At 49.0% G+C, this 12,375-nt stretch overlaps 1 protein-coding gene and 1 pseudogene across 2 annotated transcripts; both read right to left on the bottom strand.

The window, feature by feature from the left end:
- Positions 1-7,501: 7,501 nt before the first annotated feature.
- Positions 7,502-11,867, bottom strand: LOC148804192 (uncharacterized). Of its 2 annotated transcripts, none has more exons than XM_088895378.1 (3): positions 8,729-11,867; positions 8,263-8,657; positions 7,502-8,188 (listed from the first exon to the last, which is right to left on the bottom strand). In XM_088895378.1, exons 1-3 carry the CDS (start codon positions 8,916-8,918, stop codon positions 7,751-7,753), a joined length of 1,023 nt encoding a protein of 340 aa, XP_088751504.1. In that variant the 5' UTR covers positions 8,919-11,867; the 3' UTR covers positions 7,502-7,750. The 2 variants fall into 2 exon arrangements, with proteins under 2 accessions (XP_088751504.1, XP_088751505.1); XM_088895379.1 differs by having other exon boundaries at positions 8,266-8,657.
- On the bottom strand, positions 11,054-11,892 carry LOC104587290 (chaperone protein ClpB1 pseudogene; annotated as a pseudogene).
- Between the last annotated feature and the right edge of the window lie 483 nt (positions 11,893-12,375).

Raw genomic sequence — 12,375 nt, 5'->3', positions numbered from 1 at the left:
GTGCATCTCAACTTCCAATTGGATTCTCTTTCTTTCAAGGTTATCAATCTCTTTAGGTTGGCTATCAAGCCGGACTCTCACATTTGCACAAGCTTCATAAAAAAAAAAAAAACAAATTTGAATTTAACCCCCAAAACCACTCCCACTCATTAACCACAAGAACTTGTTACATAACAATGTAGCGACTAAAGAGCTGAGCAACAACCACAAGAGTGAACACCATGGTGACTGATGAAGGGTGATTTGGCCCGACCTAGTAAAAGAGGGGACACGTGGACATGACTTGACCAAGAGAGACAACTCAATCTGACATGACCAGTTCGCAACAGATCGAGCTCGGATATCCAACCACCTCGGGATAAAGTGACCTCGCGACAAGGTCACCTCGGGACGAGATCGCAACAGGATCACCTCGATCCCAAGGCACTTCGGCATTCAACCTAGTTCGGAACTTAAAGGCATCAGCTTGGGGATACTGACTCGAGACCACTACATGGTGATCCCCGAAATCCCTCCAACAAATTCCGAACCTCACGGGATCACACCACGTAACAGCTAGCATTATCTCCTCCCCGCCCGATTTGGGCGGAATTGATAAGCCTTATTGATTGGCAACGTTATCTTCCAATTAACGCGGAAACGGATCCCATCGTGACGAAGATCCCAGAACCAATCCGCAAAACCCGCAATGACTCAACTATATAAAGGCTCCACCCCCGATGGCTCAAGGTACGCATGATTTCTCTGCTCTCTAGCTCTCTATATTCTCAAAGCATTTTTTAACTCACAACAACTTACTAATTTAAGCATTGGAGCGACCTCGTCGGGTTATCCACCCCGGGTTCTCTGATCTTATTTTGTAGATCCGCTTAGCTCACCATCCGACTGGAAGCCAGATCATCCACCAGCAGGGAGCAGTCAGATCGCGCTACATCAATTGGTGTTGTATGTGGGAATGCTACAGAAAACCCTTTTCCACCATCAACAACAATTCAAAAATCCATGGCATCTTCTAGCAATGCCGGACAGAGCATTGAAATAAACGTCTCTGGGGGGCAGCCTCAGTTCCCATTTGTTTGCATCGGTCAGTTCACCATACCGCTCACTGCGGCTGGGGTTCCAACACTGACCATGCCGCAAGCCTCTACGCAAGTAAACACACCACTCCCCTTGTAGTTGGTGCGACCTATGCTGAATCATCTATGGTTCCCCCCGGAGTCGAGCAATCCCAGTTCGACGACATGGTACACTGCGTGCGGACCATTCAGGTCCAAATGCAACATGTCCAACAATTCCAACAATACTAACAACAAGTCTTCTACCAATTCTATCAGCAGTAGTTCCCTCCACTACAACAAAGCCAACAACCGGTTCCACCCCGACATCCAGCGATTTAGCAAAACCGGCCTCGTGTATAGAACACTTGATCTCCCCAGCGATGCGAGGAGACTTCACAGGTTCCACTTCCTCTTGGGAGCCGAGTCTCACCTCGCGGCAAGAGAGGAGGGCAGGTCACTCCACCCGCTTCACAGGGAAATGTCAGAAACAGGTCCGGAGACACCTAGCCCGCCAGGGCCATCCTTCCTCGGCGATCGCATCAAGAGGGTTCGCTCGCAGGTAACCGGTTCGGGGTTTTGGCCGCGAACTCAAGGCAAGGCCCTTCCATCCCTAGCAATTAGCCTCAACATCCGGGGAGCCAAGAGCCACCTCACGCCAGAACAGTACCAGACCACACAGAGGTCAGCAACACCAATGCAGAGCCGACGAAGAAGCAGCAGCGAAGGCGTCGCAAAGCATGCCGAACTTCAGCCCAGAACAGTTAGCCCCCAAGGCCCAACCAGCAGGAACAAGTAAAAGGTAAAGAGGAGGCGAGCTCAATAGCAACAAAGATAGTTCCTCTCCTTTAAGGGTTGTCCCCTCTCTCTTCCGAGCTTCTGGCGACCCCGATGTCGAAGAACTTCAAAATGCCTTCTCTCGACAAGTATGATGGATCTTTTGATCCAAACGATCATGTAGACTCCTTTAAGTCCCAAATGCACCTAGCTGGGGCTGACGAATCCTGCATGTGCGTGGCTTTCTCCACCACATTCAAAGGGGTAGCTTGCATATGGTACCAGAACCTCGCACCAAGAACAATCAGAAGTTGGGTGCACTTCGTAGAGTTGTTCACCTCGCAATTCATCACCATCAAGAAGTGCCCGAGGTCCCAAGAAAGCCTCCTCAACGTAGTTCAAAGAGAAGAGGAGTCTATTAGAAGCTATATCAAACGCTTCAATGACACTTGCCTATAGATCCCCGATCTAGATCCAGTAGTGAGGCTCACGGCAGCGAAGAAAGGTATAACCCACAAGGAGTTCAAGTGGCATGTGGTGGCCAACAAGCCGAAGACATCATCAAATTCTTCAAGCTCGCCGATCAGTTCATCGGGACCGAGGAAGAGATGAATCAGAGGACTGAAAATCTAGCAGAAAAGAGAAAAAGGGAAGGTGACAACGCAGGCAATGACGGGAACAAGAGAAGAAAGAGTAACTCCCCGACTAGGGGAGGAAACAAGTCTAGGAGTCAATCTCCTTTACGATCTCGCAAATTAGGTCAGTGTTCTAGAACTTCGCCTGTCGAAAGGACGAACTACACACCCCTCAACGTGAAGTGAGGAGAAATCCTGATGGCGATCAAACACTCCTCCTACGTGAAGTGGCCACCTCGGTTGAGGGGAGATTCCGCCACCAGAAACAGAAATGTGTACTGTCATTTCCACAAAGACCACGAACATAGTACAGAGAACTGTAGGAACCTCTGTGACAAGATCGAAGAACTCATCCGTCGCGGATATCTAAAAAACTTTATACAAAGAGAAGACAAGAGCCAAGTAGATCGCCAAACAGATCGGTAGGGGGACCAGAGAAGAAACGCCCCCGAGTCCAACAGCAAACAGAGCGATCAACCACCACAACAGTTGCCCGAAGAAAGGCCAATCCATGGAGTAATCAACATGATTTTTGGCGGATCCATCATCGCGGGCTGCACTTCGGCAGCAGGGCGAGCTTCAGCTCACGAACTAGAAAATGAAGAGTAAAACTCGCCGAAGTGACCCAGACTCGAAGATCCCATCTACTTCACGGAAGATGATGCGCACGAGATCCAATATCCTCATGATGATGCTTTGGTGATAAAGTTGAGGATAAATGATTTCAAAGTCAAGCGCGTCCTGGTGGATTCGGGTAGCTCGTCCGACATCCTATTCAAAGATGCCTTCGACAAGCTGCAGCTCTAGACAAGCGATCTAAAGCCGATGGATACTCCCCTGGTAGGCTTCAACGACGAAGAGGTCAGACCTTTAGGGTGAGTCTTAGTACCCGTCGAGGTCGGCACGTGGCCAAATATTGCAAGGTTCGAACATAAATTCTTGGTGGTTGCAACTCCCTCCCTGTACAATGCCATAGTAGGTCGACCCATTATGCACGCATTACGTGCAGTAGTATCCACCTACTACTAAGGGTGGTACGAGGCGACCAGCTCGAATCTCGCAAATGCTATGGCGCCGCCCTCAAGGGGAAAGCCAAGCTAGCGGATGACGTCGAGCTCGAGCGACCTATGGAGTATGCCGAGGAGCGAGCTACACCGATAGAGGAGACGGTCCACATCCCGGCCTCAACAGATGATACAGCTACGACCCTCCAGATCGGCACTTCGATCGAGGAACCGCTAAACTCTTAGCTGGTAAGTTTTTTACTTAAAAGTGTAGATGTATTTGCATGGTCTGCGACTGAAATGCCCGGCGTAGATTCTAAAATCCTAACTCACAAATTAAATACTAATCCCTTAGTCAGGCCCATTAGACAAAAAAAACGCAACCTCGCCCCGGAGTGCTGGAGGATAGTCGATGAGAAGGTTGGGAAGCTCCTAGCGGTAGACTTTATCAAGGAGGTCCATTACCCGAGCTGGATAGCTAACCCAGTTCTGGTAAAAAAGGCCAACGGTAAATGATGCATGTGCGTCGATTATACCGATCTAAATAGAGCCTGCCCAAAGGACTGCTTCCCGCTGCCCAAGATCGACTGCCTAGTGGACGCAACCTCAAGGCATGAGTTGCTGAGCTTTCTGGATGCATATTCGGGCTACAACCAGATCAGAATGGACCCTGCCAACGAAGAAAAGACGACCTTTGTGACCGAGCTTGGACTATATTGTTATAAGGTTATGCCCTTCGGACTAAAAAATGTCGGGGCAACCTTTGAAAGACTTGTAAATATAATTTTTGAGCCGTTAATCAGCAATAAAGTTGAATGCTATGTAGATGATATGGTCGTTAAGACCCAACTTTCAAAATTTTTATTGGATGATTTGCAAAATGTTTTTGAAATTTTACGAAAATACAAAATGAGGTTAAACCCCAAAAAATGTGTTTTCGGCATCACCTCGGGCAAATTCTTGGGCTACATAGTCAACCGGCGTGGCATCAAAGCCAATTTAGAAAAGATAAAAGCCATCTTAGATATGAGACCACCTCGCAAACTAAAGGAGGTTCAGAGACTGAACGGTAGGATAGCCGCTCTGAGTCGCTTCATGTCTAAGTTGGTAGATCGTTGCCTGCCTTTCTTTAAGGCCATAAAGAAAAGAAAGGACTTCAAGTGGACCGCGGAGTGTCAGCTCGCCTTCGATGAGCTGAAAAAGTACCTACCTAGTATCCCGGTTCTAACTCGACCCAAGGAGGGAGATATTTTAAAGTTGTACCTCTCCTTGAGTGACGAGGTGGTAAGCTCGGTACTGATAAAAGAGGTAGATTGGGTCCAACGACCCATCTACTAAGTAAGGTTTTGCAGGATGCTGAAATAAGGTATTCGGAGATCGAGAAGCTGGCGTACACGCTAGTCATAGCAGCTCGGAAGCTTCGTTCCTACTTCCAAGCCCACATCGTCATCGTCCTCACCAACAAGCCTCTGAGGCAGATCCTGCTCAAGCCCAAGGTGTCTGGCAGACTGACGAAATGGGCTATCGAACTCAGTAAGTACGACATCCGGTATGAACCTCGGACGGCGATTAAGGCCCAAGCCTTAGCCGATTTCATGGTAGAATGAACGTTCAGCACCGCAACCCCTGAACTGGTTGAGCTCGAGCACACAGAGGAAGTTTCAACCAACGCGACACCAATCCTGGTTAGACCAAGTCCGACCTGGGACGAAGAGCCCTGGATCCTCCACGTTGACAGCTCGTCCAATCAACAAGGAAGTGGCGTGGGCATAATTTTGTATGGTCCAAGCGGGGTGAAACTGGAATACACGCTCCAGTTCGGGTTCGTAGCATCCAACAACGAGGCAAAACACGAGGCATTAGTAGTCGGGCTCACTTTAGCAAAGGAAGTAAAGGCTAAACACCTCATCATCTGTAGTGACTCCCAGCTCGTGGTCAACCATGTCAGCGGCGAGTATGAAGCCCGCGACCCCACCACGACCGCTTATTTAGCCAAGGTCAGAGAGGTTCTATGCGGCTTCCTATCTTATTTCATCAGGCAAATCCCGAGATCCGAGAACGCTGAGGCCGATGCCTTATCCCAGTTAGCCAGCACAAGCAGCAACACCATGCAGACCGTGTACATAGAGGACCTATCTCGGCCTAGCATTCTCGGGGGGGCATGAGAGTTCGCTCCTGTAGTACAAGCAGAGTCGAGGTGGATTGACCCACTCGCAAGCTATCTGCTTCACGGGACCCTCCCTGTAGATCGCAATGCGGCCAGAAGGGTAGAGCGCCAGTCAGCTAAGTATGTCATTATAGACGGACAGTTGTACCGGAGATCTTTCACACTCCCCTATTTGCACTGCTTGCAACCCTCAGAGGCCGAGCTCGTTCTCCGTGACACCCATGAGGGTTTGTGTGGCGGACACTTAGGGAGCAGGGCTCTCACCCAAAAGGCGTTGCGACAAGGGTACTACTGGCCCATAATGAAGGCAGATGCATTCGAGCTTGTCAAGAAGTGCGACAAGTGTCAAAGGCACGCCAACATCCACCACCGACCTACTGCCGACCTCAAATACCTCACCAGCCCATGGCCCTTCGCATAGTCAGGAATCAACATTTTGGCCCATTCCCGCTAGCGATAGGACAGAGGAGATTCCTAGTGGTAGCAGTGGATTATTTCACGAAGTGGGTGGAAGCGAAACCCCTAACGACGATCATAGCCCGCAACATACTAAATTTCTTATGGAGGAATATAGTATATTGCTTTGGGCTACCTCGGGTACTCATCTGTGACAATAGAAAGCAGTTCGAGGACATCAAGTTCCAGAATTGGTGTGCCGAGATGGGAATACAACAAAACTTCACCTCAGTAGCACACCCCCATGCAAACGGGCAAGTGGAAGTCACCGACAGACCCATACTCCGTGGACTGAAGGTTCGCTTAGCTCGAGCCAAAGGACTGTGGGTAGACGAACTGCCCAGTGTGCTATTGGCCTACCGGACTACTGTCAAGAACGCCACGAGTGAGACTCCTTCAACCTCACTTACGACACAGTAGCGGTGATCCCAGTAGAGATCGAGGTGCCAACACTTCACTTGGAGGCCTACAACGAGGAGACAAATGACGATGAGCTCCATACCGCCCTCGACCTAGTAGAAGAAGTACGAGACCTAGCATACATTCGGGCTACAACCTACTAGTAGAGAGTGGCTCAGTACTATAACGCCCGGGTCAAGAAACGACACTTCCGTGTCGACGACCTGGTTCTTCGAAAGGTTATGGTACTTGAGCATGGTGTCGGTAAGCTCGGACCGAACTGGGAAGGTCCGTACCGAGTAAGACAGGTATTCGGGGAAGGTACATACGAGCTCGAAACCCTATAAGGGAAATAGGTACCTCGAGCGTGGAACATCGACAACCTGAGAAGATACTACATGTGATTGCGGAATTGGAGAGAGGACTGTGAGTCACTCTCAGAAGCCCAAGGGCCATGATGCCGAGCTGACATAAGACCTCGGCACTACGATAAGTTCTAGTCACCTCTTCGACATGGGCAAGCAAATCCCAGTCGCCTCCTCGGCATGGGCAGAGAAGTCCTAATCGCCTCCTCAGCATGGGCAGACAAGTCCTAGTTGCCTCTTCGGCATAGGCAAATCATCCCCCACACCTAAGGCATAGACAGTTCGGGTTTAAACCCTACAAGGTCTAGCCCAGTTCGGCATATAATATTAGGTTGGACCCACTAGCTCATAGGGACAACTGACATCTAAGCGAGTGGCCCATGTGCAGGCAGGTCGGGTATATACCCTACAATGTCCGCTCACCTCGACGTACATTATGTGAAGTTACCCTTACTAGTAGTCCAGATCAGTAGTTTGGGGTAACCTCCACTTGGGAAAATTCTATCTTCGGTTACCCTTACTTGTTGTCCAGCTTGGTAGCTCAACAGTTTAGGGTAACTTACACATGTACGCCTACTTAGTTAGTTCGCCAATTCGGGAGTTATTTGCACTTAGAACATTTTTGAACAAAAGGCCAGTCAAAAAGTGTATTTCATTGATATCAAACTTTGAGTACAGGAGGAAAAAGAAATTCACTATAAACCGAGCTCGGAGGCCCGGGGTGTACAATATAAGAGGAGGCCTCTATTCATCTCAGGGCTCCTCGCCCTTGTTCGAAGCCTCAGCAGGAGGGTCCATACACTCATCAGCCCCAATCTCCTCGACGTCGCCGAATAGATCATCATCACTTTCCACCTCGGAGTCTGGATCTTCGGCAACTTCGACAACCATTTCATCTGTGACCCTCGTGCTGAGGGAATTCACTTTGGGTCAGCCACCTACTGAGCTTGAAGCCCTTATGATAGCCTTCCGTCTCTGTCTCAACCAGTTCTCCACGGAACTCCTCTGAGGTCTTGTATTCCTCGACGGCCTTGATCTTAGCCTCCTCCTCTGCTTGAAGGAGTATCTCAGTTCGCTCCTTTACGAGGGTCTCGAGGTTCTCTACCTCCCTCTTCAACGCCGTCTTTTGCCCCATGATCTCCTCCTTCTCGGACACCAGTAGTGTTATCAGCTCCTTTTTAGCCTGCACGTCCTTCTTCAGCTGGTTGACTTCGCTACGGGCTAAATCTAGCTCGGCATGAGCCTCACGAGATGAAGATTCAGCTGCAAGAGCACACTTCTGATGCACCTCGGACTGGTAAGCCAAGGCATGTACAGTGGAGTTCACTTGCTGAGAGTAGAAACACAGGAGTTAGTACGAGAAAAGAGAAGTACAAAACCGAAGAAGTCAAGACAGAAACTTACCACCTTGCAGTGGATAGTCGCTCGCGCTCCGAGCTGAGCAACCGACAGCTCGGCCCAGTTAGCAACCTCCTCCGCGTATACATCGCTCTTGCTCTTGAGAAGGTTGTATTTTGGAGTAAAGATGCTCCGAACTGCTCCCTCGCTGCCTGAAGATGCAGTAGCGGCACCATCAGGGGCGGTCTTCGAAGACATTGCCTCCTCGGGCGCGCGGGGCGGGGAGAGTTTCCCTGATTCCTCCTCGACCAGGTCGATCACAGGAGGTTCCTCCGAAGACGTTGGCAGCTCGGGCTCCGGATCAATAGCCAGCAGAGACTCAACGCGAGGTCTTTTGGTAGCTTGCTTTTGATTTCCCTTCATTCTACCAAGGAGTTCGTTCGTAGGGATTTTCATGGTTGCTATAACAAAAGCAAATCATCAGAAGCAACATCAAAATAAAACAAAGGCAACACAAAAAGTGACGACCTACCAGGACTTAGACCGGCCTGCACGAGCTTGTCTTCGGTCGCGTAGTCTGCGAACTTGAAACCGAGCTCCGCCCAAGATCGGAGCGCTTCCCTTGTCTTCAGGTCCAGCCCGACACCGGGATCCTGAATGGCCCCCCTCCAGTGGGTCGGGAAGGGCCACCCTTCGGTGTTATGGACCACAAAGTAGCCCATTTTCCAGGCCGGGACCTTGTTTGGGAGCTCGTGTAGAAGCGTATAGCCCGGACGAGGAGATAGGTAATAAGTTCGCCTGTGCTCGGGTAGAACACAGGAGGGGTTCTTCTTTATTGAAAGGATGGAAGAGAAAATATCAAGGTCAAGGGGCAGGTTATAGTCATGGAGGAGCGAGATGGTTCCTATTACGTTGCGAATGGAGTTCGGATGCAACTGATCTATGGTGATGTTAAAAAGTTTTATAACTTCTACGATTAGGGGGTGAAGTGGAAGACGAAGACCAGCTGCGAGCTGCTCCTCGAAGATCACAATCTCGTCGCGACCGTGCTCCCAGGGAAAGTTACCTAGGGGAAGACTATAGACAAGGTTGCTCGGAAGCCTATACCGAACTACTAAGGTCTAGAGCCTATCTGTTGTCATCATCGATGGGCCAAAGTTATCTGGCTGCCGACCTCGGTGCGAGGTGGACGCCAGACCACCTGAGGCCTCTTGCGCCTCTCGGGGTGATTTCACCTTAGGAGGACTACGGACTGCTTCTCGACCCGAAGTAGCTTCTTCGGTGTGGCGATCTACGACCTGAGCCGAGGTCCCCACCTCGGCCCCAGCGGATTCATCGCTTCCATCTAAAAGACTATCAAAACTAAAGCTAGACATGGAAAAGATAGACATCGAATAAAAAAGGAGAGCTAGAGAAGATTCACAAAAGAGAGACCGAACTAAAAGAAGACACCGAACTAGAGAAACTGAGCTAAGGAACTTGAATGAAACCTCAGATCGAAGGCTAGCGAATTTGTGGCGAAGCAAATGAGTCTCGAACCCCCTATTTATAGCCGCTGTGTCCGAGAATCAACGGTTGAGATCGAAGCAATGCAACGGCTCCTAGGAAAACCAGCAGCGCGACCCCCAAGGTTGAAATCAGTTTAGCGCGTTTTTTGACGTTCGCGGAGTTTTTAGATTGCGTGACCTCCGCGCGTAGACTAGAGGCGACCTGGGTTATTCCTGGTTGAGCCGGGTGGCCGAACAGGTGCGACCAGCTATTCGTCTGACAAGCCACCTGGACCTCGGGCCAAATCCACTTGGACTCGTCATGAACTCTCCGCACCGGGTCAGGACCCCTGGCTCAGGGAGTGGGGGTAATTGATGAAGGGTGATTTGGCCCGACCTAGTAAAGAGGGGATACGTAGACACGACCTAACCAAGAGATGACAACTCAGCTTGACATGACCAGTCCGCAACAGATCGAGCTCGGATATCCAACCACCTCGGGATAAAGTGACCTCGCGACAAGGTTACCTCGGGACGAGATCGCAATAGGATCACCTCGATCCCAAGGCACTTCGGCATTCAACCTAGTTCGGAACTTATAGGCATTAGCTCAGGGATACCGACTCGAGACCACTAAGTGGTGATCCCGGAAATCCCTCCAACGTATTCGGAACCTCATGGGATCACGCCGCGTAACAACTAGCATTATCTCCTCCCTGCCCGATTCAGGCGGAATTGATAAGCCTTATCGATTGGCAACGTTATCTTCCAATTAACAAGGAAACGGATCACATCGTGACGAAGATCCCAAAACCGATCCGCAAAACCCACGAGGATTCAACTATATAAAGGGTCCACCCCCGATGGCTGAAGGTACACGTGATTTCTCAGCTCTCTAGCTCTCTATATTCTCAAAGCAATTTTCAACTTGCAACAACCTACTAATTTAAGCATCGAAGCGACCTCGCCGGGTTAGCCACCCCGGGTTCTCTGATCTTATTTTGCAGATCCGCTTAGCTCGCCGTCCGACTGGAAGCCAGATCATCCTCCAGCAGGGAACAGTCAGATTGTGCTACATCAGTGACCTTCATACCTCTCTTTCAATCCTCGAAAGATGCTGATTGTGTCTGCAACACTGGGCTCTGGAACGTAAACTTGCTAGAATTCTCTCCCAAAAGCAGCATCCTTTTCCTGTACTCTTCAAGGGTAGTTGCACCAATGCATGCACCTCAGCTGGCCTCTCTCAAGCATTGGCTTGAACAAATTAGCTGCATCCATGGAACACTCAGTTCGACCAGCTTCAAGAACCAGATGGATCTCATCAATGAAGAGAATTACTTTCCCTTCTTTGACCTCTTTCAATACAACTTTCAACCTCTCCTCATATTCTCCTCTGTATTTGGCTCCAGCCACAAGGGCACCCATATCCAAAGCATTAGTCTCACATCTAAAAGATTGCTTGGGACATCTCCTGTGACGATTCTTTGAGCCAGTCCTTCCACCACAACAATCTTACCCACACCAGGCTCTCCAATCAAAACTGGATTGTTCTTTGTTCTTCTAGAGAGAATCCTTATCACTCTCCGAATCTCTTCGTCTCTACCAATGACTGGGTCTAGCTTCCCAGCCTGCTCAACGAGGTCATGACCATAAGTCTTCAATGCCTGAAAATTGGCGTTGCCGGAAGCACTTTCAACCTTCCTCCTTCCTTCCCTCGTAGCTTCTCAACCTCTGATTTCACTCTTGCCGCACTAACCCTAGCCTCCTTGAGGAGATCTCCGATTTGGGAATCCTCAAAAAGACCAAGAATTAACTGATCAACGGTAAGATGGGTATCGCCACGAGATTTCTATGACGATTGGGCTCGCCTTATTACCTTAATCAAAGAAGTGCTTGCAGGGATTTCATCCGGGGCAAGATGCTGAGACGGAATTTTCTTCATGGCTTGATTGACGACTCGTTCAAAGGAGTTCACGGCCTCATCACCACCAACACTGGTGACTGCTTGTCGGAGGATGCCATTTGGGTCAGTTATCGATGCGACAGCCATGTGAATTGGAGTAAACTGTGCATGGCCAGAGTTCATTGCCAGTTCATGAGCCCCAGTAATGGCCTCGCTTGTTTTGTGAGTGAACTTGTTTAATAGGCCGATGTTGACAAGATGAAGTAACAAGAAAACAGAAGGTAGAAGAATCATACCCTCAAACATTTTTCAGTCAAAAAATGTTTAACAGGCCGACTCACCATTCTGGTCATTAAACTTTAACGGTATTCTAACCGATGATGAGTTTTAGAAAATCAAATCTCATTGACAGGGTGAGTTTTGGATGTTTTAAAAAGTCGTGGTGAATTTAGAATTAGTAAAAAGTGATGGTGGGTTTTGGACAATTTCCCTAATTTAAATAAGCTTATAATTATTCATTGTAAATTGATTACCACTTAAACGAGACATAATCTGGTAAAATATAAATATCAGTCTCTAATGAAATATTTTTTTTTCTTTTTTGTCAGGACGAGTTTTTTCTAAGTGGGAGCAAGAGTATTAGAGTGATTCAGAGGTCAGAGGAGAGAGTCGTCCATGGAACAGTAAGCTACCTCTATGCTGGAGAGTCTTATGATATATTCCGTTTCCTGCAATATATTGTTTATTATTTGATTTACTTTAGGGGGTGTTCTTTTGCTGGATTTTGAG

The sequence above is a fragment of the Nelumbo nucifera genome, chromosome 1, assembly GCF_055504915.1.
Source record: "Nelumbo nucifera cultivar China Antique chromosome 1, China Antique-T2T, whole genome shotgun sequence".
Taxonomy (NCBI): Eukaryota; Viridiplantae; Streptophyta; class Magnoliopsida; order Proteales; family Nelumbonaceae; genus Nelumbo; species Nelumbo nucifera.
Note: the sequence above shows the minus strand (reverse complement) of the source record. Positions and strands in the feature narration are given on the sequence as shown.